Raw genomic sequence first — 26,634 nt, 5'->3', positions numbered from 1 at the left:
CCTTGAGCTGTCAATCATGTCAGCAACAGATGAGGTTTGGTCCGTCTGGATCTTGTCTTCCGGAAACAGGGACCGACTCCCCCAGAAAGTCCGAGTCGACGTTGAACTTTGAAACTTTTTAGCCGCAACGTCCAAGGATTTTTGAATTTCTGTAATCCCGGTTCTTCTTGATTTGATTATGCAAGTTTACTGTCCGTTATGGAAGTCCGTTTCCGCCATCGAAAGAAAGAAACTATCCCGATGTTAAGTCATGGTTGAGATAAAAAGTTGCAACTGCGAAATGAAACATCAAAATGACGCAATTATGACGTCAAAAGTCAAAATTATGAGAATTCAAATTAAATTATGAGAATCCAAATTAAATTATGAGACAAACTTCCGATTCTAAAAATTCCGAGCTAAAAAGTCGAAAAATTTAAAAAAAATCCAAACTGCAACATCAACAGTCAGAATTATGAGGTGAAAAGTCAACAATTATGATGAAAAAAATCGAAATTATGAGAATTCAAATTAAATTATGAGAATTCAAATTAAACTATGAGACAAACGTCATCAAAATTCCAAGCTAAAAAGTCAAAAATATAAAAAAAATCCAAATTGCAACACCAACAGTCAGAATTATGAGGTGAAAGGTCAAAATTATGTTGTAAAAAGTCAAAATTATGAGAATTCAAATTAAATTATGAGAATTCAAATTAAATTATGAGACAAACGGCCTCAAAATTCCGAGCTAAAAAGTCAAAAATATAAAAAAAATCCAAATTGCAACATCAACAGTCAGAATTATGAGGTGAAAAGTCAAAATTATGATGTAAAAAGTCAAAATTATGAGAATTCAAATTAAATTATGAGAATTCAAATTAAATTATGAGACAAACATCATCAAAATTCCGAGCTAAAAAGTCGAAAAATATAAAAATTCCAAATTGCAACATCAACAATCAGAATTATGAGGTGAAACGTCAAAATTCTGATGTAAAAAGTCGAAATTATGAGAATTCAAATTAAATGATGGGAATTCAAATTAAATTATGAGACAAACGTCATCAAAATTCCGAGCTAAAAAGTCAGAAATATAAAAAAATCCAAATTGCAACATCAACAGTCAGAATTATGAGGTGAAAAGTCAACAATTATGATGTAAAAAAATCTAAATTATGAGAATTCAAATTAAATTATGAGAATTCAAATTAAATTATGAGAATTCAAATTAAATTATGAGACAAACGTCATCAAAATTCTGAGCTAAAAAGTCGAAAAATATAAAAAAATCCAAATTGCAACATCAACAGTCAGAATTATGAGGTGAAAAGTCAAAATTATGATGTAAAAAGTCGAAATTATGAGAATTCAAATTAAATTATGAGACAAACGTCATCAAAATTCTGAGCTAAAAAGTCAAAAATATAAAAAAGTCCAAATTGCAACATCAACAGTCAGAATTATGAGGTGAAAAGTCAAAATTATGATTTAAAAAGTCAAAATTATGAGAATTCAAATTAAATCATGAGAATTCAAATTAAATTATGAGACAAATGTCATCAAAATTCCAAGCTAAAAAGTCAAAAATATAAAAAAATCCAAATTGCAACATCAACAGTCAGAATTATGAGGTGAAAAGTCAACAATTATGATGTAAAAAGTTGAAATTATGAGAATTCAAATTAAACTATGAGAATTCAAATTAAATTATGAGACAAATGTCATCAAAATTCTGAGCTAAAAAGTCAGAAATATAAAAAAATCCAAATTGCAACATCAACAATCAGAATTATGAGGTGAAAAGTCAAAATTATGAGAATTCAAATTCAATTATGAGAATTCAAATTAAATTATGAGACAAACGTCATCAAAATTCTGAGCTAAAAAGTCGAAAAATATAAAAAAATCCAAATTGCAACATCAACAGTCAGAATTATGAGGTGAAAAGTCAACAATTATGATGAAAAAAATCGAAAATATGAGAATTCAAATTAAATCATGAGAATTCAAATTAAATTATGAGACAAATGTCATCAAAATTCTGAGCTAAAAAGTCAGAAATATAAAAAAATCCAAACTGCAACATCAACAGTCAGAATTATGAGGTGAAAAGTCAACAATTATGATGTAAAAAAATCGAAATTATGAGAATTCAAATTAAATTATGAGACAAACGTCATCAAAATTCCGAGCTAAAAAGTCGAAAATATAAAATTTTTATTTATTATTTAAATTGTTTAATTAAAACGTACAATATAATCTTAATCTTACAATATAGCCATAGTTGAATTTAATAAAACATGAATTAAATTATTTATAATTTAATTAAATAAATTATTTAATATTGTAATTAATTGTGAGTTGAATTATTAATTCATTAATTATAAATTTAATTAATATTTAATTTATTATTAATTACATTAATTTATTATTTGAATTATTTTATCAAAACATATTAGTTAAAAGCACTCAAAATGGAACAACATGTTCAATGAACTTGACATAATTAAGTTATTAAGAACTTTTTTAAGAACTTTGAGCATGCATAACTTTATTTAAACTTTATTTATACCAATTAATTATTTTGAACATTCGGGTTTACAGTGTCTTAAGTTGTAAACGATGTTTTTAAGTTAATCTTACTTACAATCTTACATTTTACAATATAATCTTAATCTTACAATATTTAATAAATTGAATAAAACATGAATTAAATTATTTAATAATTTAATTAATTAATAATTTAATTATTAATTTAATTATTATTTATTGTTAATTGTTAATTTAATTAAATTTATTTATTATTTAATTAAAACATATAAGTTAAAAGGACTCAAAATGAACTTGACATAATTAAGTTATTAGAACTTTTTAAAAACTTTGAATATGCATAACTTTATTTATTTAAGTACTTTGAACATTGGGGTTTACAGTGTATGAGATCAAACATCGGGGGGGGGCAATATCTTTGGATTGGGGTCAAAAAGAACATTCTAATTACGAGAAAACGGCATCTTTGTCACATGACCATGACTTAGCATTGGGACGACATCGAACGAGCAAATAACGACGACGTTGACCAAAAATGGCTCCACTTGGAAAACTAGCCTGTCTGCTAGCAGGATGCTTTGCCCGAACCATAACAACCATCTCTCCATCCAAGCTGTTTCTCCTAGCGTCCAATGGCAGTCGCCCAAACCCTACAACCCCCCCCCCTCCCCATCCACCCCGCCACCCCCCCCCCATTGTGCACACATGCTATCTGGCACCGACGTGTTCCGTGTCCAGATCCTCACCGTATGCACTCAAGGGAGGGAGGGGTGAGTGCGGAAAGGTGAGACATCATCATCATCATCATCATCATCATCATCATCATATCCGTGCATCACCGCAGGTCAGAGCAAAGCGTCACGCCCCCCCCCCCCCCCAAAAAAAAAAAAACCCATCAAGATGGCGGTTGGGTTTGTTTGGGATAAACGCTGTTATTTACGATCCCAATGACATTCCGAAAGGCGTCACTGCCAGTCATCTTAATCGATGGCAGATAACTGCCAAAGGTTGATGTATTCCTTTTCTAATTTACCGGACAAGGTCATTCCAAGAGAATGAAAGAGCGGTGAAGCAGCGATATATTTTTTGAACGCATGTGTGGACGGTATTAACGGGCTTGTTGGGAATCGAACTGTCGGAAAGTGAAATGTGGAGCGGTGTTTTCCTTTTGGATGTGTACAGTGTGTAGGGAAGATAAACGTGTACATACAAACGCTGTTGGTTGTTGTGTTCTCATTCGCCGTTTATCAAGTCAAGTACTCGAAGTACTCTAAGTACTCTAAGTACTCTAAGTACTCTAAGTACTCTAAGTACTGTAAGCACCCCAAAGCAAAATGTTCATGCTTGTAATGGTTTGGATGGTTTTAATGGTTTTAATGGTTCCTTGGTGTCGACTGCGGAGAAATCCAGTAAGAGCTTTTATCCATCCAACGCATCCGAAATTGGCACAGCGGTGAGCGCTCCTTCTCCTCCACTCATGGGAGGACAAGATGAATGCTGGAGCTGCAGGAGGTGGAAGGAGGGCGGGATGGAGGATGGAGGACAGAGAAAGGAGGACTGATGACTGAGGAAGGAGGACGTAGGAGGGAGGAGGACTGAGGACGGAGGACGGAGGAAGGTGGAGGGAGGACGGAGGAGGGAGGAGGACAGAGGAGGGAGGAGGACTGAGGAAGGAGGCGTGAGGAAGGAGGACGAAGGGAGGAGGATGGAGGAAGGTGGATGGAGGAGGGAGGAGGAAGGAGGACGGAGGAAGGTGGATGGAGGAAGGACGAAGGAGGACGGTGGGATGAGGGAGGAGGATGGACGATGGAGGAAGGAGGATTTAGGATGGAGGAAGGAGGATGGAGGATTTAGGATGGAGGAAGGAGGATTTAGGATGGAGGAAGGAGGATGGAGGATTTAGGATGGAGGATTTAGGAGGGGGGAAGGAGGAAGGAGCATTTAGGATGGAGAAAGGAGGATGGAGGAAGGAGGATTTAGGATGGAGGAAGGAGGATTTAGGATGGAGGAAGGAGGAAGGAGGATTTAGGATGGAGAAAGGAGAAACGAGGAAGGAGGATTTAGGATGGAGGAAGGAGGATTTAGGATGGAGGATTTAGGATGGAGGAAGGAGGATTTAGGATGGAGGAAGGAGGATTTAGGATGGAGGAAGGAGGATTTAGGATGGAGAAAGGAGGAACGAGGAAGGAGGATTTAGGATGGCGGAAGGAGGATTTAGGATGGAGGATTTAGGATGGAGAAAGGAGGAATGAGGAAGTAGGATTTAGGATGGTGGAAGGAGGAAGGAGGATTTAGGATGGAGGATTTAGGATGGAGAAAGGAGGAACGAGGAAGTAGGATTTAGGATGGTGGAAGGAGGAAGGAGGATTTAGGATGGAGGATTTAGGATGAAGGATGGAGGATTTAGGATGGAGGATTTAGAATGGAGAAAGAAGGAACGAGGAAGGAGTATTTAGGATGGAGGAAGGAGGATTTAGAATGGAAGATTTAGGATGAAGGATGGAGGATTTAGGATGGGGGATTTAGGATGGAGGATGGAGGATTTAGGAAGGAGGATGGAGGATTTAGGATGGAGGATGGAGGATGGAGGATGGAGGATGGAGGATGGCGGATGGAGGATGGAGGATTTAGGATGGAGGATGGAGGATTTAGGAAGGAGGATGGAGGATTTAGGATGGAGGATGGCGGATGGAGGATGGAGGATTTAGGAAGGAGGATTTAGGATGGAGGATTTAGGATGGAGAAAGGAGGAACGAGGAAGGAGGATTTAGGATGAAGGATGGAGGATTTAGGATGGAAGATTTAGGATGAAGGATGGAGGATTTAGGATGGAGGATTTAGGATTTAGGATGGAGGATTTAGGATGGAGGATTTAGGATGGAGGATTTAGGAAGGAGGAAGAAGGATGGAAGATGGAGGATGGAAGATGGAGGATGGAGGATGGAGGATTTAGGATGGAGGATTTAGGAAGGAGAAAGGAGGAACGAGGAAGGAGGATTTAGGATGAAGGATGGAGGATTTAGGAAGGAGGATTTAGGATGCAGGATGAGGATGGAGGATTTAGGATGGAGGAAGGAGGATTTAGGATGGAGGATTTAGGATGCAGGATGAGGATGGAGGATTTAGGATGGAGGATGGAGGATTTAGGATGGAGGATTTAGGAAGGAGGAAGAAGGATGGAAGATGGAGGATGGAGGATGGAGGATGGAGGATGGAGGATTTAGGAAGGAGGAAGAAGGATGGAAGATGGAGGACGGAGGATGGAGGATGGAGGATGGAGGATGGAGGATTTAGGAAGGAGGAAGAAGGATGGAAGATGGAGGACGGAGGATCCAAGAGAGTTTGATATCCAAATTGCAGAGGGTGACGACAGGGAGGATCAAAGGCGGCGCCGTCACGACACAGGAAGTGGCGGCGGAGGATGACAGCCCTGCCAGGCCGCAGATAGGTGCCGTGGGTGTGCGTGGGAAAAGGATGAATGTACGCGGCGAGCCCATGTCGGAGATGCGGGGAGGATGCGGGGAGGATGCGGGGAGGATGCGGGGAGGATGCGGGGAGGATGCGGGGATGCGGATCTACTCCACAAGGAGCGTCTTTGTGTTCCGTCACAAAGACCAACGTGTTGGACTCCAGGAAAGTCGCCATGCAACTGCATGAATCTTTTCTATTCTTATTATTCATATGCAACAGTTGCGTTCAGGCAGGCTTGCAAGGCTTTCAAGGCCGAAGGCACTTGAACTCAACACGACGCTCCATCTCTCCCACGACCTCCGAACATCTGCGTTAATTATACATCCACAATGGGAAGGAAAAAAGATGTCGGGAGGGAGAACCATGTTGCTCCTTTAGCTGCTAGCTTTGCCACGGATTCGGTCTGGAAAGTTTTTAGGAATACTGCAGTTTTGGGAGAAAAAAACACATTTTGTTTTGTATGAAAAAGTCATTTAAAATAAATTAAAAATGTGAAAAAATATATAAATAAAAAAATTAAAATGACTTTAAAGTGTAAAATAAAATTTATTAAAATATTTACTATATTATTATATGACTAAATAAATAGAATTATATTATTAAATGTATTATTTTATTATTTTTAAATATATTAATTATAAATAAATAATAAAAATTACATGAATAAAAATAGATATAATTTTTAAAAGTAAAAATGACTTCCAAGTGTAAAAAAAATATATTAATAAAAATTAAAATGACTTTAAAGTGTAAAATAAAATTGATTAAAATATATTTACTATATTATTATATAATTAAATAAATAAAATTATATTATTAAATGTATTATTTTTAAATATATTAATTATAAATAAATAATAAAAATGACATGAATAAAAATAGATGTAATTTTCAAAAGTAAAAATGACTTCCAAGTGTAAAAAAAAATATTAAAACCAAAAATGACTTTAAAGTGTAAAATAGTCTAAATAAAAATTATAAAACTGTAAAAAAAGTAATGCAAAAAAAGCAAGAAAAGCAAAAAATATAGTAATAATAAAAATGACCTTAGAGCATATAAAATTAATTAAAAAATAAAATTAAAATGCCTTAGAAGTGTAAAAAAATATGAATTAATGTTAAATGTTAAAAATTAATCACTCAAAAGCATAAAAAATTATATTAATAAATAATAATGAAAAATGTGTGTGGGGGAAAAAATTACAAAAATGTACTCAAATAAAACAAATAGTCAAAATTACTTATAAATAAATAATAGAAAATGCAATTTAAAAAATTATAAATTCCGCATAAAAAATAAAAATACAAAGAAAAATGACTTAAAAGTGTAAAATAATAGAAATAAAAAATAGACCTTAAATAGAATAGTCAATTCTTTCAGAAATTAGTCATCAGTGTGTAAAAACAATTTACGTTTTTTTTTACGTTTTATGAATTTGTTGATTATAATCATAAACCTGTGACGGTAAGCACATAAACATAACCAAGACATATTTCTAGTAATCCACAAGGCTTAATCAGCAAACCTAGACTTGTCTATTTTAGGACATACGGCATACAAATAGTTAATTTTATAACATTAAAACACCTTGACTGACTCATTGTATGCGTGTACTTATACTGTATGTGTGTACATTACTGTATGTATGTAGTATTCTGTATATTATGTGTGCATTATCATTCCACAGGCACGCCCAAGCAGCCTTGATCTAATTTAATCATCTGTGCACATCTGGCCAGAAGGCTTTTTCTCCTTTGCTCTCAGCGGAGGGTTGCAGTGATGTGACGTGAGTATGGAGCCGTATTTATGTGCCTCTGAGCAAAACATTTATGAGCTTTAAATGGAAAAGACACTTTCAGTGGTGCTTAGGATGTAATAAAAAAAAATTGCCTTTCTTTCATGTGCATAAAAATGCATTTTTAATGATCCGTATGAGCATGATCACTATTGTGTGTATAAATTTGACAATAGTGGTCTAAATAAATATACCTTCATAATTCATAATTCATAATTGTTTCATCTATTTGGGGAAGAAAAAAAAGGCAGTGGACACGTCTTAAATGTGACACGATTTTATGTACTTTGTCGCCATCTGGTGGTTATACATTGACATTGCATGTATAAAAAGCGACGAAAATGGCTCCAATTTTTGAGTAAATATCATAATTACAACACAAAACAAGTAAATTTTACCAATAATTAATCATCACAACTCCTATATTCACCTTACAGTGAATATATATTCAATTTTTCAATAAAAATATCACTCAACAATGAATGCCAGATACAGTAAGAGTTACTATTTACCACGACTTTGCTGCATAAAACTGCAAAATACACAGACTTTCATAGTAGTACTGTAGTAGTCCTGCCAGTGGGTTATGTCACCCGTCTTAGTCTGTCGGAATTTTCTCTTTAGCCTTCTTTTTCCAGGTATTCCAAGCTGGGAGCGTCCAACCTCTGCTCCTGGTTGCGGTTCTTGGTGAACTCCTTCAGCATATCCATCACCTCTCCCTGGTAAACATCCGGGGTGGGCTGAGCTTCTGTAAGCACAACAGGAAGTCACTTATATGAACACTATCATGCTAGGTGTTAGCATGCTAACAATGCTAGCATGATAATATTACCATATTATTATTTATAGACGTTTACGTGGGTGGACACATATATGAATGCTTAGAACTATCATGCGAGGTGTTAGCATGCTAACATTAGCATCGCAGAATTTGTCATTTTCACAGGTAGACATGCTAACGTTAGCATACTAGCATTTTTTGCAATTTTAATGGGTGGACACAAACGTGAACGCCACTCTCATGCTAGGTGTTAGCATAGTAGCATTTTAATCAGTTTACCCGGGCAGACGCTTATATGAACACTTGGCACTATTATGCTAGGTGTTAGCACGCTAACATTGCTAACATGATAATATATTATAATTTATAGCCGTTTACATGGGTGGACACATGTATATGAACGCTTAGCACTATCATGCTAGGTGTTAGCATGTTAACATTAGCATCGCAGGAATTGTCATCATTTTCATAGGTAGACATGCTAATGTTAGCATACTAGCATTTTTTGCAATTTTAATGGGTGGACACAAATGTAAACGCCACTATCATGCTAGGTGTTAGCACACTAACATTGCTAGCATGATAATATTACCATATTGTCATTAATAGCCGTTTACGTGGGTGGACACATATATGAATGCTTAGCACTATCATGCTAGGTGTTAGCATGCTAACATTAGCATCGCAGAATTTGTCATTTTCACAGGTAGACATGCTAATGTTAGCATACTAGCATTTTTTGCAATTTTAATGGGTGGACACAAATGTGAACGCCACTATCATGCTAGGTGTTAGCATAGTAGCATTTTACCTGGGCAGAGGCTTATATAAAAACTTGGCACTATCATGCTAGGTGTTAGCATGCTAACATTAGCATAGCAGAATTTGTCATTTTCACAGGTAGACACTAAAATGTGAGGTATTAGCATGCTAACGTTAGCTTACTAGCATTTTTTTGCAATTTTAATGGGTAGACACAAATGTAAACGCTACTATCATGCTAGGAGTTAGCATAGTAGCATTTTAATCCGTTTACCCTGGGCAGACGCTTACATAAACACTTAGCACTATCATGCTAGGTGTTAGCATGGTAACTTTAGCATAGCAGAATTTGTCATTTTCACAGGTAGACACTATAAGGTGAGGTATTAGCATGCTAACGTTAGCTTACTAGCATTTTTTTGCAATTTTAATGGGTAGACACAAATGTAAACGCCACTATCATGCTAGGAGTTAGCATAGTAGCATTTTTATCCGTTTACCTGGGCAGACGCTTATATAAACACTTAGCACTATCATGCTAGGTGTTAGCATGCTAACATTAGCATAGCAGAATTTTGTCATTTTCACAGGTAGACACTATAAGGTGAGGTATTAGCATGCTAACGTTAGCTTACTAGCATTTTTTTGCAATTTTAATGGGTAGACACAAATGTAAACGCCACTATCATGCTAGGAGTTAGCATAGTAGCATTTTTATCCGTTTACCTGGGCAGACGCTTATATAAACACTTAGCACTATCATGCTAGGTGTTAGCATGCTAACATTAGCATAGCAGAATTTTGTCATTTTCACAGGTAGACACTAAAATGTGAGGTATTAGCATGCTAACGTTAGCTTACTAGCATTTTTTTGCAATTTTAATGGGTAGACACAAATGTAAACGCTACTATCATGCTAGGAGTTAGCATAGTAGCATTTTAATCTGTTTACCTGGGCAGACGCTTATATAAACACTTAGCACTATCATGCTAGGTGTTAGCATGCTAACATTAGCATAGCAGAATTTTGTCATTTTCACAGGTAGACACTAAAATGTGACGTATTAGCATGCTAACATTAGCTTACTAGCATTTTTTTGCAATTTTAATGGGTAGACACAAATGTAAATGCTACTATCATGCTAGCATAGTAGCATTTTTGAGACCCCTGACATACAGAAAGGATTGGTTCACCTGTTGCCCAGTAGTAGATATCCCAGTCGTTGCTGGGTTCATTGATCAGTCTGTCATACTGCTGCAGCTGGGTCTCACTCATTGTGTTCAAGTACCGCTTCGCAAAAAGGCTACACGGGGGGGGGAGAACCTCATTTTAGTTCCAGCTAATGTGAAAAAAAAATAAATAAAACATGGCCGTGAATGCTACGTAATATTTAATAACCTGAGCAATATGCAGTTCTCCAGCATTCCTCTCTTACGACTCTCGTACAGCAAACGCCGTCTCTTGATGTCGGTGGGCTCCCCGGGTTTTTCCTGCCAAGGGGGCAAGGGGATCTCGATCAGGTCGGTCTTGACGTCATCGGGAGCGTCGCCGCGGTAGCAACAGGAAGGTACCAGCCCGATCGCGGCTGGTCTCCTCGCCGTCTGGCACATTCCTGTAACCAGCTGACAGGAAAACAAAATGTATAAATACAATAGAAATATAATTTAGCAACAAAATTATAATAATATATATTGGGAATAAAGTCAAAAATTATGAAAATCTAAATTACAAGAAAAAAGTTACTTACATACACACAAAGATATTATATAGATAATAATAAATATAACATAAATAATAATAAAATAAAAAATAAAATAAGAAATAAATAAGAATAAATAAATAATAATTTACCCATGTTTTAGCTGTGTATAAACAAATGAATGTTGTATTTTAATGTATTTTTTCTCTGTTTACTTGCTTTTATTTAACTATTTTTTTTTCTGTAAAACAAAATTATAATATAATATTATGGGAATAAAGTCAAAATATTATGAAAATCTAAATTAGAGGAAGAAAGTTACTTACATACACACAAAGATATAGATAATAATATAACAATAAATAATAATAAAAAAAAATAAAATAATAAATAAATAAGAATAAATAAATAAATAAATAAATAAGAATAATTTACCCATGTTTTTGCTGTGTATAAACGAATGAATGTTGTATTTTAATGTATATTTTTCTCTGTTTACTTGCTTTTATTTAACTACATTTTTTTCTGTAAAACAAAATTATAATATAATTTTATGGGAATAAAGTCAAAATATTATGAAAATCTAAATTACAAGAAGAAAGTTACTTACATACACACAAAGATATAGATATAGATAATAATAAATATAACAATAAATAATAATAAAAAAATATATAAAATAATAAATAAATAAGAATAAATAAATAAGATGAATTTACCCATGTTTTAGTTGTGTATAAACAAATTAATGTTGTATTTTAATCTTTGTATCTTTTACTCTGTTTACTTGCTTTTATTTAGCTCATTTTTTTCTGTAAAACAAAATTATAAAATAATATCATGGGTATAAAGTCAAAATATTATGAAAATCTAAATTACAAGAAGAAAGTTACTGACATACACACAGACATAGATAATAATAAATATAACAATAAATAATAATAAAATTAAAAAATAAAATAATAAATAAATAAGAATAATTTACCCATGTTTTAGCTGTGTATAAACAAATGAATGTTGTATTTTAATGTATATTTTACTCTGTTTACTTGCTTTTATTTAACTCTATTTTTTCCGTAAAGCATTTTTGAGTACTTTGAAAAGCGCTATACAAATAAAATGTATTATTATTATTATAAAAAAAATAATGCATACAAATATATAAATAGTATTTGATGCTTCTTTTTCACCTATATCACTTTTTAAGCACATGCATGGCATGGGACCCCAATGCATATCAAAATTATTACTGATAAAAAACAAATTAAAACAATGCATGTTTTTTTGTTTATTTCGGCGTTTTCCTGATTACATACATGTATATAATACATGTATTATGTAATACATGTATTACATACATGTATTACATACAGTCTACAAGCACTAAAGCAGAGTTGCATAAGGTCTCACGTTGCCCTGTTGTACAACACTTATAGCATCCTCGCGAACGGTTGAAAAGAACCAATTTTTTCCCCCAAAAAAATAACTCACTTTTTTGGCAATAACCGAAGACAACATTTTGAATCCTCGTCTTGTTACGTCGCTGACCTCTGGCGAGACGACCGTCTGCAATGTGGACGTCGCCCGACGTCAGAAAAACAAACACTTCACTTCCGTCACGCGCTTCTGTGATTGGCGAACGGTTGGACACGTGACGCAGAATCGCTAATGGCGTTACCCTACTCGGATAAACTTGTTAATAACACCGCCGCATGTATATGTTAAAAAGATATTAGTAAACCATCTCGTTTTTAAGCTTTATTAATATGTGTCGTATGGGTAGAATTGCCTTTTTCCGCAAATTTTACTCATAGGAACCATTAAGCGCGTCAAGCGTGTTGCTAGCCGGTAACATTTAGCAGATGCACTTGAACAGCCAGGTACGTTAGCAACAATAGCATCAATCGAGCATAAAAAAACAAATTATAGCTTTATAAAAAATAACCAGTGCATGTTTTTATAAAGTTATTGTTTCCCCGTGGGTCATTCTGCGTGTTAGTGTTAGATATTAACACATAAATCATTTTTGTACATCCGAGTGCAACGTTAGCTATCGTTAGCAAATGTCAAGACAGTATAAATCGTTACCGAGTATTGTTTATCGTTTTATAATATAATGTTTCCCGAGTGAACGTGCATTCTGAACCTCCAGTGTTATTAATATTATACAATATTATACATCATTGCCATTATTATCCACTGGATGATCTCAGGCCCTGGGGATGGCTGCTGCTGCCGGGCCGAGTCAAGCCAAAAAGGGTGCAGTGTACAGTGACTCCAACCTAAGCGACGAGGTGAGTTTTGCGTTTATTGTTTCAAATTATTAATAATAATAATTATTATTATTGTCTGGAAGTTCACTTAGTGCACATATTTGTGTGCAATGTTTTCTATACTTACAAACACAACCATTCTCTGTTTATGACCTAGTAATTTATGCTGCACAGAAAAAGACATAAGGTGACTTTAAAAAAAAGCTAATTTTAAAATATTATTTATGTTTTTATGCATTATTTTTTATAATAATAATACATTTTATTTGTATAGTGCTTTTCAAAGTACTCAAAGATGCTTTACAGAAAAAACAGAGTTGAATAAAAGCAAGTAAACAGAATGAAAGATGCATTAAAATACAATATTAATTCGTTTATAAACAGCTAAAACATGGGTAAATTATTCTTATTTATTTATTTTATTTTTTATTTTATTATTATTTATTGTTATATTTATTATTATCTATATCTATGTCTTTGTGTGTATGTAAGTAACTTTCTTCTTGTAATTTAGATTTTCATAATATTTTGACTTTATTCCCATATTATATTATAATTTTGTTTTACAGAAAAAATTGAGTTAAATAAAAGCACAGCTAAAACATGGGTAAATTATTCTTATTTATTTATTCTTATTATTATTTATTTTTTATTTTATTTTTTATTGTTATATTTATTAGTATCTATATCTATGTCTTTGTGTGTATGTAAGTAACTTTCTTCTTGTAATTTAGATTTTTATAATATTTTGACTTTATTCCCATATTATATTATAATTTTGTTTTACAGAAAAAATTGATTTAAATAAAAGCACAGCTAAAACATGGGTAAATTATTCTTATTTATTTATTATTATTTATGTTATTTTTTTCATTATTATTTATGATTATATTTATAATCTATAATATCTTTGTATGTATGTAAGTAACGGATGCCACTCCCTCAGCCTGAAAGGGTCACTGACATGATGGATAAATTTTGCTTGAATATGTTCTATATTTCTTATGTAATTACGTTCTTTGTTGATGTTTTTTTAAAGCAAACAGTAAATTTGCTGGCGTGAAAATATGTTTTATAACATGTTTAATAATGCTTTGAATGCTTGTTGCTATGGTGGCATAGTGTTTAGAATTCAAAATGTACTCTGTTCGGTGGGAGATTGATTTTTTCCTGTGTAGCATTGCGTCAGGAATGGCGTCCTGGCATCCAAAATGCGTTTATACCGAGTCTTCAGTGAAATGATGTCTGCAAAGAACAGAACATGACTTGGGTTCTCTGTACTTGCTTTGTTGTAGTCTTAAACCTTCATTTTGTATGAAAAGTATCACTGGGATATTGTGAACATCCAGCAGCAACACAACATTTTGGCATGACTGCTATTTTGATTTTAAAAAAATATGCTGAATCAAGACGACTTTTTTTTAGGATTTGGACCTAAGCAACGAGGCGGATGATCTTTTTGATGATGCCGTGCTTGCCGGCTCAGCCAGTTCAGCTCAGCATTTGAACGTCACGTCAAATGCAGCCGCCGACAGAGAAACGCCAACGAAACCTGAGGATGAACCGCTTGCCGTGAAGAACAACGAAAAGGAAAAAGACCCGTCCCGAAAGTACTGTTTATATATCGGACATTTTTCTTGGGTGAGTTCCACATCCTTATACTGTAGAAAATGGCTAAAATGCTAGTATGCTAACACCTAGCATGATAGTTTTGCGTTTAAAGTTGTGTCTACCGATTTAAAATAGCAAAAAAAATGCTAGTATGCTAACATTAGCATGCTAACACCTTGCATAATAGTTTTTGCCTAAGAAAATGGCTAAAATGCTAGCATGCTAACACCTAGCATGATAGTTTTGCGTTTAAAGTTGTGTCTACCGATTTAAAATAGCAAAAAATGCTAGTATGCTAACGTTAGCATGCTAACACCTTGCATAATAGTGTTTTCCTAAGAAAATGGCTAAAATGCTAGTATGCTAACACCTAGCATGCTAGTTTTACGTTTAAAGTTGTGTCTACCGATTAAAATAGCAAAAAAAGGCTAGTATGCTAACGTTAGCATGCTCTAACACCTTGCATAATAGTGTTTGCCTAAGAAAATGGCTAAAATGCTAGCATGCTAACACCTAGCATGATAGTTTTGCGTTTAAAGTTGTGTCTACCGATTAAAATAGCAAAAAAAACATATGCTAGTATGCTAACACCTTGCATAATAGTGTTTGCCTAAGAAAATGGCAAAAATGCTAGTATGCTAACACCTAGCATGATAGTTTTGCGTTGAAAGTTGTGTCTACCGATTAAAATAGCCAAAAAAATGCCAGTATGCTAACGTTAGCATGCTAACACCTTGCATAATAGTGTTTGCCTAACAAAATGGCTAAAATGCTAGTATGCTAACACCTAGCATGATAGTTTTGCGTTTAAAGTTGTGTCTACCGATTTAAAATAGCAAAAAAAAAATGCTAGTATGCTAACGTTAGCATGCTAATACCTAGTATGATGTGTTCATATATGTGCCTACCAGTGTCAGTGGCTAAAAAGGATATGCTAATATCAGTTCTGGATGAACATTCTTCGGAAGGATTAGCCCCTACGATAATGACGACGATCCAAAGCATATCACGTCTGGGGTAAAATGTGGCGGAGGCAGTGTGACACTTGACATGTCGACTTGTATCTGCAATAAAGCTAACCTGTACTCATGTTCTTCACATTCCTACATCATTTAGTGGACATCTGACAAAGACCTCATGTGTGTGGCCCAAAAGTTGGGGGTCAACGATATCCACGAGATCAAATTTGCAGAGAACAAAACTAATGGCCAATCAAGAGGGTAAGTAAAGGACGGGTGTTAAGAGATTAGAGTTGTTGACATGTTGCGACATGTTGACATGTCGTCGTCTCCTTTCCGCAGCTATGCAAAGGTTGTGGTGACTTCAGAGGAATCGTTAAAAACATTGTTGGAGAAAATACCGCAATGTACGATGGATGGGAAAAGCATCGACTGCCGCTTTGCCACTCATCAAAACCTCTCCGTGTTTGAGGATGTCGCCAACAAACGTAAGATATTATATGAAAAGTTGTTTGCCCACTTCCTGATTTCTTCTTTTTTTTATGCATGTTTGTCACACTTGAATGTTTCAGATCATCAAATTTAAATATTCATTCATTCATTTTCTATCGAGGGTCGCTGTCTTCGGGCGAGAGGCGGGGTACACCCTGGACTGGTGGCCAGCCAATCACAGGGCACATATAGACAAACAACCATTCACACTCACATTCATACCTATGGACAATTTGGAGTCGCCAATTAACCTAGCATGTTTTTGGAATGTGGGAGGAAACCGGAGTACCCGGAGAAAACCCACGCATGCACGGGGAGAACATGCAAACTCCACACAGAGATGGCCGAGGGTGGAATTGAACCCTGGTCTCCTAGCTGTGAGGTCTGCACGCTAACCACTCGACCGCCGTGTGATTGCCCTTCTCGTTAAAACATAACTTAAGTAACATTAATTGAGATCCATGAATGTGGAAAAGGTTCTAAAGCTTTGGGACTCTAGCAAAACACAGTGAGAGCCATTATCTACAAATGGCGAAAAACATGGTCAACAACAATGACTCATCCGACAGGTCACAAAAGACCCCACATGCTAGGTGTGAGCATAATAATGTCGAACATAACGATGCTAAGTGTTTGTATAAGTGCCTACTTTTTAAAAACACCTCGCATGATAGTGATCATGCTAACACCTTGCATAATAGTGCTTGCCTAAGAAAATGGCTAAAATGCTAGTATGCTAACATCTACCATGATAGTTTTTTGCATTTAAAGTTGTGTCTACCGATTAAAATAGCAAAAAAATTGTGAGTATGCTAACGTTAGCATGCTAACACCTTGCATAATAGTGTTTGCCTAAGAAAATGGCTAAAATGCTAGTATGCTAACACGTAGCATGATAGTTTTTTGCGTTTAAAGTTGTGTCTACCGATTAAAATAGCACAAAAAATGCGAGTATGCTAACGTTAGCATGCTAACACCTTGCATAATAGTGTTTGCCTAAGAAAATGGCTAAAATTCTAGTATGCTAACACCTAGCATGATAGTTTTTTTGCGTTTAAAGTTGTGTCTACCGATTAAAATAGCACAAAAAAATGCGAGTATGCTAACGTTAGCATGCTAACACCTTGCATAATAGTGTTTGCCTAAGAAAATGGCTAAAATGCTAGTATGCTAACACGTAGCATGATAGTTTTTTGCGTTTAAAGTTGTGTCTACCGATTAAAATAGCACAAAAAAAATGCGAGTATGCTAACGTTAGCATGCTAACACCTTGTATAATAGTGTTTGCCTAAGAAAATGGCTAAAATGCTAGTATGCTAACACCTAGCATGATAGTTTTGCGCGTGACTCATTGCAAGTTATCACAAACACTTGATTGCAGTTGTTGCTGCTAGTTGTTAGCTTCGGGGGTGGGGGGGGCATCACTTTTTTTCCCCCCTTAATAATAAAACATTTCTTTTTCACACCACTGTACATCACCGTGACTCAAAAATTAACGCCGTGCTTTTTCCACAGGTTTCCCCATGCGCAGTAATTCCAGGGATTTGGACCCGCCGGAGGTTCCATCGTCTCCCCGGGACACAACCCCCCCGAGCGTACCTACCCCCTTCCCGCCACACCCGCTGGGGAACGTATTTCCCTCGCATCCCAGCCCTTTCCTTGGCCAGCCGCCACGCCCTCCTTTCCCGCCGATGCCCCCCGGCATCCTCCCGCCACCTTTATTCCCTCCTCAAGCTTTCAGCGCTCCGAGACAGCCGTCTCCGAGTCTGCATTTAAATCCCGCGTACTTCACCCCGCCACCAGAAAGACAAAGCAGCCAGGCTTACAGTCAGCAAAAGTGAGAATGTCCTCCATTTAACGCAAATATTATTAGTATTTTTTCCATTTGTCTCCTTTACCGTCTTCACACGGTCGTCATGTATTATATGTCGTCTTATATTCTGCAGACAAATGTCTCAAAAGGGAGAAAGAGATTATGAAGAGCTGTTGAACAGGAACAGGGCCGTGGCTAGCAGCGCCATCACCAAGGCTGTGACTGGTGCAACAACCGGTAAGTAACCCCAAAGTCCTTTTTTGGTACGATCCAAAGGGTACCGTAAAACGAGGTAATAAGGGACAATTTTCTGGAAAATTTTTGGGTTTTTTTTGAACGATTTGTTCAAGAATATATGCTTCAACACAAAGCAGCTTCCTGTTTAACATGAAAAGACAGAATTAGGTTTAAACCATTTTCCCAAAAATTATAATAATAATACATTTTATTTCAAAGCGCCTTTCAGGATACCTAAGGTAAATTGTCCCTTATTACCCTGTTTCAGGTACTCATATCCCATTGTTACTAGGCCTGTCACAATAATTATTAAATAAATAAAAATTAAATTAAAATGTAATTTTTTTATTTTCACATTATTTTTCCATGAGTGCAATGATAGTATATATGGCATAATAATGTATCAAAAGCAATCATCTTTAACTTATCAAAGATATTTAATGTAATTCATTCATTTTCTACCGCTTTTTCCTATTTAATGTAATTAATTTTATTAATTAAATTAATTAATTCAACATTTTCCCATGAATGCAATGATAATATATGGCATAATAATGTATCAAAAGCAATCATCTTTAACTTATCAAAGATATTTAATGTAATTAATTTTATTAAATTAATTAATTCAAAATTTTTCCATGAGTGCAATGATAATATATGGCATAATAATGTATCAAAAGCAATCCTCTTTAACTTCTCAAATATATTTAATGTCATTAATTTTATTAATTAATTCAAAATTTTTCCGTGACTGCAATGATAATATATGGCATAATAATGTATCAAAAGCACTCATCTTTAACTTTTCAAAGATATTTAATGTAATTATTTTTATTAATTAAATTAATTAATTCAATTTTTTTCCATGAATGCAATGATAATATATGGCATAATAATGTATCAAAAGCACTCATCGTTAACTTATCAAAGATATTTAATGTAATTCATTTTATTAATTAAATTAATTCAACATTTTTCCATGAATGCAATAATATATGACATAATAATGTATCAAAAACAATCATCTTTAACTTATCAAAGATGTTTAATGTAATTAATTTTATTAATTAAAGTAATTAATTCAAAAAATTTCCTTGAATGCAATGATAATATATGGCATAATAATGTATCAAAAGCAATCATCTTTAACTTATCAAAGATATTTAATGTAATTAATTTTATTAAATTAATTAATTCAAATTTTTTCCATGAATGCAATGATAATATATGGCATAATAATGTATCAAAAGCAATCATCTTTAACTTATCAAAGATATGTAATGTAATTAATTTTATTAATTAAATTAATTAATTCAAAATTTATTTTAATTAAATTAATCAATTTTAAAAAACATATTAATTAAATTAATTCAAAAATTATTTTATTAATTAAATTAATTAGTTCAAAATTTATTTTAATTAAATTAATCAATTTTAAAAAACATATTAATTAAATTAATTCAAAAATTATTTTATTAATTAAATTAATTAGTTCAAAATTTATTTTATTAATTAAAATGAATTAATTCAAAATTCATTCAACAACATTGAGGATTGAAAATACAGATGTGTCCGACGGATCAATGTAAATGTAAACATGGCTATTGAATCCATCTTATCCGAAATATGTTTTGCTTGTTTATTGTGCACGCCGCCTGAATACAGGAGACCTGCGGGTGGCCATGGAAACTCTGTTAACGGCCATCGCCATCATCAAACAGTCCAGCATCTACAGAGACGAGCGCTGCCAAGCCTTGGTCACCTCCCTCAAAGACTGCCTGGTGTCCATCCAGGGAAACTCCAGCTACAGGTTGATTAGCTTTAGTCGCATAAATCAAACACACACACACATATGTCTAATCCATGAATGTCACACCCTTCTCAGCAGGAGTAGCAGTCACTCCGACAGCCGGGATCGAGATCGGGAAAGGGATCGCCACAGAGAGAGTTTACCCAATTGGGAAGGAGCCGGAACATCTCGAAGGCACAGGGAACGCTCCCGGAGTCGAGAGAGGGACAGGGAGCGTTTGCGGGACAGGCACAGAGACCAGAGGGACCGATACCGCTGACTCGGTAAGCTCGTAAAGCGTCGCAGTTTTGTGTGGTCCCGCCGTCACTTAACGCTTGAACGTCACATCGACGCCGGAGGAGCTTCCACTTTTTCTTTCAACGTCTAACTTTGTGCGGTCCGTTGAGGATTCGGTCACTACCGCGACTTATTTGTTTAATCTGCACGAGTCACAAAAATGTTAGGAATTTGGACTTCCGATGTTGTGAGTTTTGCCGAAGAGGAAGTTTCGGAAGAGTTGAGACCGTGCATTTTGGGTTCATCCTGGAATTTCATCCAAAATACAGGTGGTGTTCGGGTTACCAACAAGTGATGAAGTCGCTCGGAAAAACTCCACACTAGTACTTTTTAGGCTAGTACTCTTCTCCTCTCAGAATTCCGTGTAACAGCGCACGGAATCCATGACCCCCCTGCGAGCATTCAGTAATCTTTTTCCGGGCTCCAAACTTTTCAAAATAGAAGCACAGACTGAACAAATAAATGCTGAAATATACCGTTATTCCGGAATTCTCGGAATTCTCCATGGCGTGTACACGTAAACAAAGAAGTCATTATTATTTTAGAAAAAGCTTAATTTAGGCCAAGAATTTGTACAATTTGCTTAAATCTGCTTTTTTTTTTTTTTTTACTAATATGCCAAATTCAACCCGGGCGGCACAGCGGTCGAGTGGTTAGCGCGCAGACCTCACAGCTAGGAGACCAGGGTTCAATTCCACCCTCGGCCATCTCTGTGTGGAGTTTGCATGTTCTCCCCGTGCATGCGTGGGTTTTCTCCGGGTACTCCGGTTTCCTCCCACATTCCAAAAAACATGCTAGGTTAATTAGCGACTCCAAATTGTCCATAGGAATATGAATGTGAGTGTGAATGGTTGTTTGTCTATATGTGCCCTGTGATTGGCTGGCGACCAGTCCAGGGTGTACCCTGCCTCTCGCCCCAAGACAGCTGGGATAGGCTCCAGCACTCCTGCGACCCTCGTGAGGAAAAAGCGGTAGAAAATGAACGAATGAAATGAATGAACTGATGGTTTACTAATTAATTTTTCCAAAAAGACGATATAGTCCGGAAGCGTTAATACAACCGTGATGTTGTGGGCGTGTCTCCTCTATCTGCGCTCTTCGTGGTGTTCATTTTTCACTTTGTTTTTTCGAAGACATAATTATGAGCAAACATCGATGTTATTCTTCCTCAATGTGTGCCGCGTATACTTCCGTCGGCGCGCGATGTGACCTGTTCCCGAGCAAGTATTTAGGGACCAAAGTGTTATTTTTTTTTTACGGATCGTGTAAAAAACCAAGGACCACCTGTATTATCCCCCCTCCATCTTGTTTTTGTGAGTAGTGTGTCATGAAGGTCACATGAAAAGGATTGAACTGTAATCGAATGCCACCAATGATTAGTTTAGAGGACATTAGTAGATTAGTGCGATTCAATATCATCACATTTATCGTCCATAACCAACCACATCTCACAATAAAGCAAAACCTGTGAAAATGGATTAATTGGTACGGCACAACTGACTGAATACTAATTGGTCATTGTTTTGTAATATGAACTTCTTGAATGTTTTTGGTTAGGCTGCTGCTGTTGGAAATGTCCTTTTTGGTTTCTTTATCGACTCCTAAATCGGACTTGTTTCAAGGCTATACTGTGTAGATCGATTCAGATTAGAACCCTTTGCATGTGCAGACGCCTGCAAATGTATATAACACTCATGTTCATTGTTGTCTTTTGTATTATATATATATATATATATAAATCCCTAAACTGTATCCATATGTTTTTTATTTTGCTCTTACAAGTGTACATTTATTAGTCGGCTCTCGTTTATCGCGGTTAATTGGATTTAATATTAATAAATGGAATATTGTCATTGTTAGAGCATAAAAAGACTGTTTATGACCCTCAAATTAAGGATCGACCGCATGATTTACAGTCAAGTCAGAGGACCCCCGCAACACACGTGGTCGTGGTACCCCGCCCCCCCCCACTGTTGAATCACATCAAGGGCGCGTTTTCACAAGTACAGTAAAGTCTCGTTATATCGATATTGTCGGGAGTCGGAAAAAATATCGATATAACCGGACTGTCGATATATCCGATCCTGCGACATTGTTCTATAGTATAGAACAATTGTTCTATAGTATAGAACAATGTCGAGCAGCTTAAATCAATCTTTGCTTAAGGATTTCAATACCAAAAAAGAACACGGCGAACGGCTGGTTCCAGTCAACTTTATTTTTCACACTTCCACCACCAGAGCACAGCACACACACCGATTCCTGCACTTCCTGGTTCACAGGTCATGCTCAACCCGCCCCACATAGCTGGCCAAACACATGCCTGCAACAGAAGAACCAACTGCGTTCATGAAACCACGAGCGATAAAAAGACATCTGAATACAACACAATTAAATACATGTATTTGTATGCTTGTGTCTTCGTTGGAATAGGTGTGTATGCTATGTCAGTTGGTTCTTCTGTTGTAGGCATGTGTTTGGCCAGCTATGTGGGACGGGTTGAGCATGACCTGTGAACCAGGAAGTGCGGGAATCGGTGTGTGTGTGCTGCGCTCTGGTGGTGGAAGTGTGAAAAATAAAGTTGACTGGAAGCAGCCGTTCGCCGTGTTCTTTTTTGGTATTGAAATCCTTAAGCAAAGATTGATTTAAGCTGCTTCTGTATCGATATAAGCAGACCAAATTGGCTGGCGGGAGATGAAAAGGGCATCATAGTAACCGGATTATCATAATAACCGGGTATCGTACTAATGGAACTAATTATATCATAAAATACTAGAAATTTGCCGGGAAATGAAAATAGTATCGTAATAAGCAGTAATTCGTTATAACCGATATCGATATAACGAGACTTTACTGTAATAGAGTAAGCTTGCTTGCTAAAGCTCATCACATTTCACTGGGTGATCGCTAGCTAGGCATAACAGTTAAAGTTAAAGACAACAAGAAAAGCCCAAAAACATCATATACCAACGCAACAGATGAATAAAAGCACTCTCACTAGTTGTGCAGAACAAGAATGGGTGCGCGTCACGCCGCGGAGGAAACTAAACTACGACAGAAATGTTTTTGCACATGGTTGAATATTTATTCCTATTTATTAAAGTTGATAATGGCGTTTAAATGTGTGTTTAAGAAAGCTGAATCCTACTGTGTTCAGTGTTTACATTTCAATCAATATTTCTTTAAACATGAGACCTAGAATATTTGTTATCATGGTCATTTTTTCATGTAAATTTAGGGATCAAAAGCAATATCGGCGCAAGCAAAATCGGCCATCGGCTAAGGGTGATGGAAAAAAAATCGGTATCGCCCCCCCCAAAAAAAAAACATATCGTCGATCCCTACTCGAAATACGCCTCCGCAAAGTAAAATAACACCTATAATGACCTTTACGCTCCTATTAACTATTAGGTCTTTTTTCCCACCACTGTAGTAGACATAAGCGATAAGTAACTCGCATGTAGTTCCTTGTGGCTCGATCGCACAGCATTAAAAAAAAAAAATGCCGTCATCCATCCTCACCATGTCGTACTGAAAACCACCGATTCCGACAGCTTTAACAGCTTTACTTAGCAAAAAAAAAAAAAACAAAACATTGTTTGAAGGGAGCAAGTCGGAACTACTTTTCCAGGGGAGCGTAATTCAACAGCTTCTCGATGAGATCCACGTGAGAGAGGAGCATCCTCCGACAGCAGTACCTCTTCAGACCCAGGGCGTCAAGAGCGTCGCTGAGCGGGTGGGGAAGAAGACAAAAAGGATATGGTTACATTCAGGACACCGGTCTTCCATGTTTGTCTTCAACGACTAAAAAGACCATTTACAGGGATCTGAACACCCGCTAAGTCGTCTCATTCTGTGGCAGACCAGGGCATTTAAAGTGTATTAAGAAGCCGAGACACAATGCCATCTACTGGACGGAGTTGGATCAACAAGTTACAGACATCGCACCATTAGAACGTGAACGGAAAAGCCTACATCATCTCAGAATGCCATCCAGGAGGATAGAAGATGGAATCATCTTTCATTATCATTCATTACTAGTAAGTACATATAAGTATATAATATAAATATTTCAATATTGAACAAAGCAAAATTTGTTCTCAATCAGAAAACACTCCATACTCTTTATTGCTCTCTGGTTGTACCATATCTTACTTATTGTGTGGAAATGTGGGCTAATAACTATAAAAGCAATCTTCACTCGCTAAATGTACTGCAAAAAAAAAAGGTCAGTCAGGATAATTTGTAATACCGCCAACAGAGAACATACTAACTCCTTATTTCTAAAATCACAAATACTTCAACTTGCTGATATAGTTCATCTTCAAAACAGCTAAAATAATGCATAAGGCTAAAAATAACCAATTAGCTAAAAATGTCATCCAATACTTCTCTACAAGAGAGGAGAAATATGATCTCAGGGAAAAAGTACATTTGAAACACTTATATGCTCAGACTACATTAAAAAGCTATAGCATTTCCGTATGTGGAATCAAATTATGGAATCATGATGTGTCATGATGTGCTATATATAATCACTATATTGACACTTACTATGGTACCCTTTACGTTATTGTATGGTCATATCACCTTGTACTTCGGTACGTGACAAAAAATAAAATAAAACTAAAATACAACAAAAATAAATAATTTAAATAAAATAAATATAAATGACTTAAATTTTAAAAATAAATAAAATACAAAAATAAAACTAAAATAAATAATTTAAATAAAAATAAATCACTTAAATAATATTAGGAAAGCAGGAAGTGAACAAATATAACAGTTACTGATTGTAAAAGTACAAGATGGAGGGGTAGGATTTAATAAGCTTTGCTTCTTCCTACTCCTTTTGGACATGTGGAACTGGGAACTGATTATGTGATGCATTCAATTGTAATCTGATGTATGTTCAAATGAAATTAAACCATTACCATATATATATACACATTATACAATTTCAAATAAATGTAATCATTTTGTAAGGGCTTGAAGTGTCAAAAATATGCCTTTTTAAATATAGGTGTAACTATTATGTGCAGCATTTCAAACAAGAACTGCACTTTTTGTGGAATTTTGCCCGTCGTTCAAAATTTACTAGTTAATGAGCTACTGTGGCTAACAATGGACGTCATGGGAAGTAAAAAAAACTATAAAACATATAGTTTTAAAAACTAGTTTGTTTTTTTTTTTTTTTACAGAAAAACTATATCTGGCGTTCCACTTGAATACTTGTATAAGCATGTACTTTTCAGATGTTCTTACCCTTCCGTGTACTCAGCCTGGAGGAGGCCAAGGTACATCTCCCACTTATTACCCACGATCTTTCCACAGGTGAAGCACCGGACCGGGATGATCATTTTCCAAACACCTGGACACAGGCACACTGAGTACTTCAAAGACACGGTCAGTCATGTCTACTTTGAAATAAATATTGAGTATTAAATTATATAACCACCGCTCAATGTATATTTCTCATAAATTCGTAATCTTGCTTTGGGTTAGCTTATGTTTTGCTAACAACAAACCCCCCCCCCCCCCCGTGGTTGAAGCACGATGCTGTTAGCGCTAGCTAAAGCTGCGATGCTAACTGTATTTCCGCCGCTAAAACAAAAGAAATACTACTGAATCTCCCCAAAAACATCTATAACAAAAGTTTAATCGTGCGTTAACTCACCCTCACTGGTTGAGTTGCTCTACACCTAATAATTTACACAATAAGTCGGGATCTGTGCTGCGCCAATTAAACAGGCAAACTAGCTTGAGCGAGTAACTAAGTCACGTGACTAGAAACACATCCGGTATGGTCCGTTCAGCATCCGGTCTGGTCCGTTCAACATCCGGTATGGTCCGTTCAAAATAAAATATCAATTTTTAACAATACTGATTGAATTGGTGATATGCCATACTTATCAGCACTCTCGTTTTTTTGTCGAGTAACTACGGTATATTTTGTTCTTCTTTTCCGGTGCCATCTTATTTTAATTGTTTCTCCTCTTTATCTGCGCTTCTGCCTGTGCAGCACAGATTCCCCGTCAGTTCCGCCAACTCCTGCGAAGTACATCCTGTATCCGGGTCACTTTGGCCTTCAAAATAAATGTATAAATAAATAAATAGAAAC

General features: G+C 35.7%; 3 protein-coding genes across 5 annotated transcripts; 1 reads left to right on the top strand and 2 right to left on the bottom strand.

The window, feature by feature from the left end:
• Positions 1–8,054: 8,054 nt before the first annotated feature.
• On the bottom strand, positions 8,055–12,679 carry sdhaf2 (succinate dehydrogenase complex assembly factor 2). The gene is made up of 4 exons (XM_058078328.2): positions 12,534–12,679; positions 10,742–10,965; positions 10,537–10,646; positions 8,055–8,547 (listed from the first exon to the last, which is right to left on the bottom strand). Exons 1-4 carry the CDS (start codon positions 12,558–12,560, stop codon positions 8,420–8,422), a joined length of 489 nt encoding a protein of 162 aa, XP_057934311.2. The 5' UTR covers positions 12,561–12,679; the 3' UTR covers positions 8,055–8,419.
• A 119-nt stretch (positions 12,680–12,798) lies between these two features.
• LOC131132574 (cleavage and polyadenylation specificity factor subunit 7-like) lies at positions 12,799–22,242 on the top strand. 3 transcript variants are annotated; one of them, XM_058078327.2, is made up of 9 exons: positions 12,803–12,922; positions 13,256–13,336; positions 14,741–14,956; positions 16,043–16,146; positions 16,228–16,373; positions 17,893–18,214; positions 18,324–18,427; positions 20,093–20,237; positions 20,316–22,242. In XM_058078327.2, the coding sequence occupies exons 1-9, from the start codon at positions 12,905–12,907 to the stop codon at positions 20,494–20,496; spliced, it is 1,317 nt and encodes a 438-aa protein (XP_057934310.2). In that variant the 5' UTR covers positions 12,803–12,904; the 3' UTR covers positions 20,497–22,242. The 3 variants fall into 3 exon arrangements, with proteins under 3 accessions (XP_057934308.2, XP_057934310.2, XP_057934309.2); XM_058078326.2 differs by having other exon boundaries at positions 20,313–22,242; XM_058078325.2 differs by having other exon boundaries at positions 12,799–12,922; positions 20,093–22,242.
• A 1,822-nt stretch (positions 22,243–24,064) lies between these two features.
• Positions 24,065–26,335, bottom strand: polr2l (RNA polymerase II, I and III subunit L). The gene is made up of 3 exons (XM_058078649.2): positions 26,191–26,335; positions 25,779–25,884; positions 24,065–24,241 (listed from the first exon to the last, which is right to left on the bottom strand). The coding sequence occupies exons 2-3, from the start codon at positions 25,871–25,873 to the stop codon at positions 24,133–24,135; spliced, it is 204 nt and encodes a 67-aa protein (XP_057934632.1). The 5' UTR covers positions 25,874–25,884; positions 26,191–26,335; the 3' UTR covers positions 24,065–24,132.
• Positions 26,336–26,634: the final 299 nt, after the last annotated feature.

The sequence above is a fragment of the Doryrhamphus excisus genome, linkage group LG1 (genome assembly GCF_037039965.1).
Source record: "Doryrhamphus excisus strain RoL-2023G ecotype Guam linkage group LG1, RoL_Dexc_Guam_v1.1, whole genome shotgun sequence".
Taxonomy (NCBI): Eukaryota; Metazoa; Chordata; class Actinopteri; order Syngnathiformes; family Syngnathidae; genus Doryrhamphus; species Doryrhamphus excisus.
Note: the sequence above shows the minus strand (reverse complement) of the source record. Positions and strands in the feature narration are given on the sequence as shown.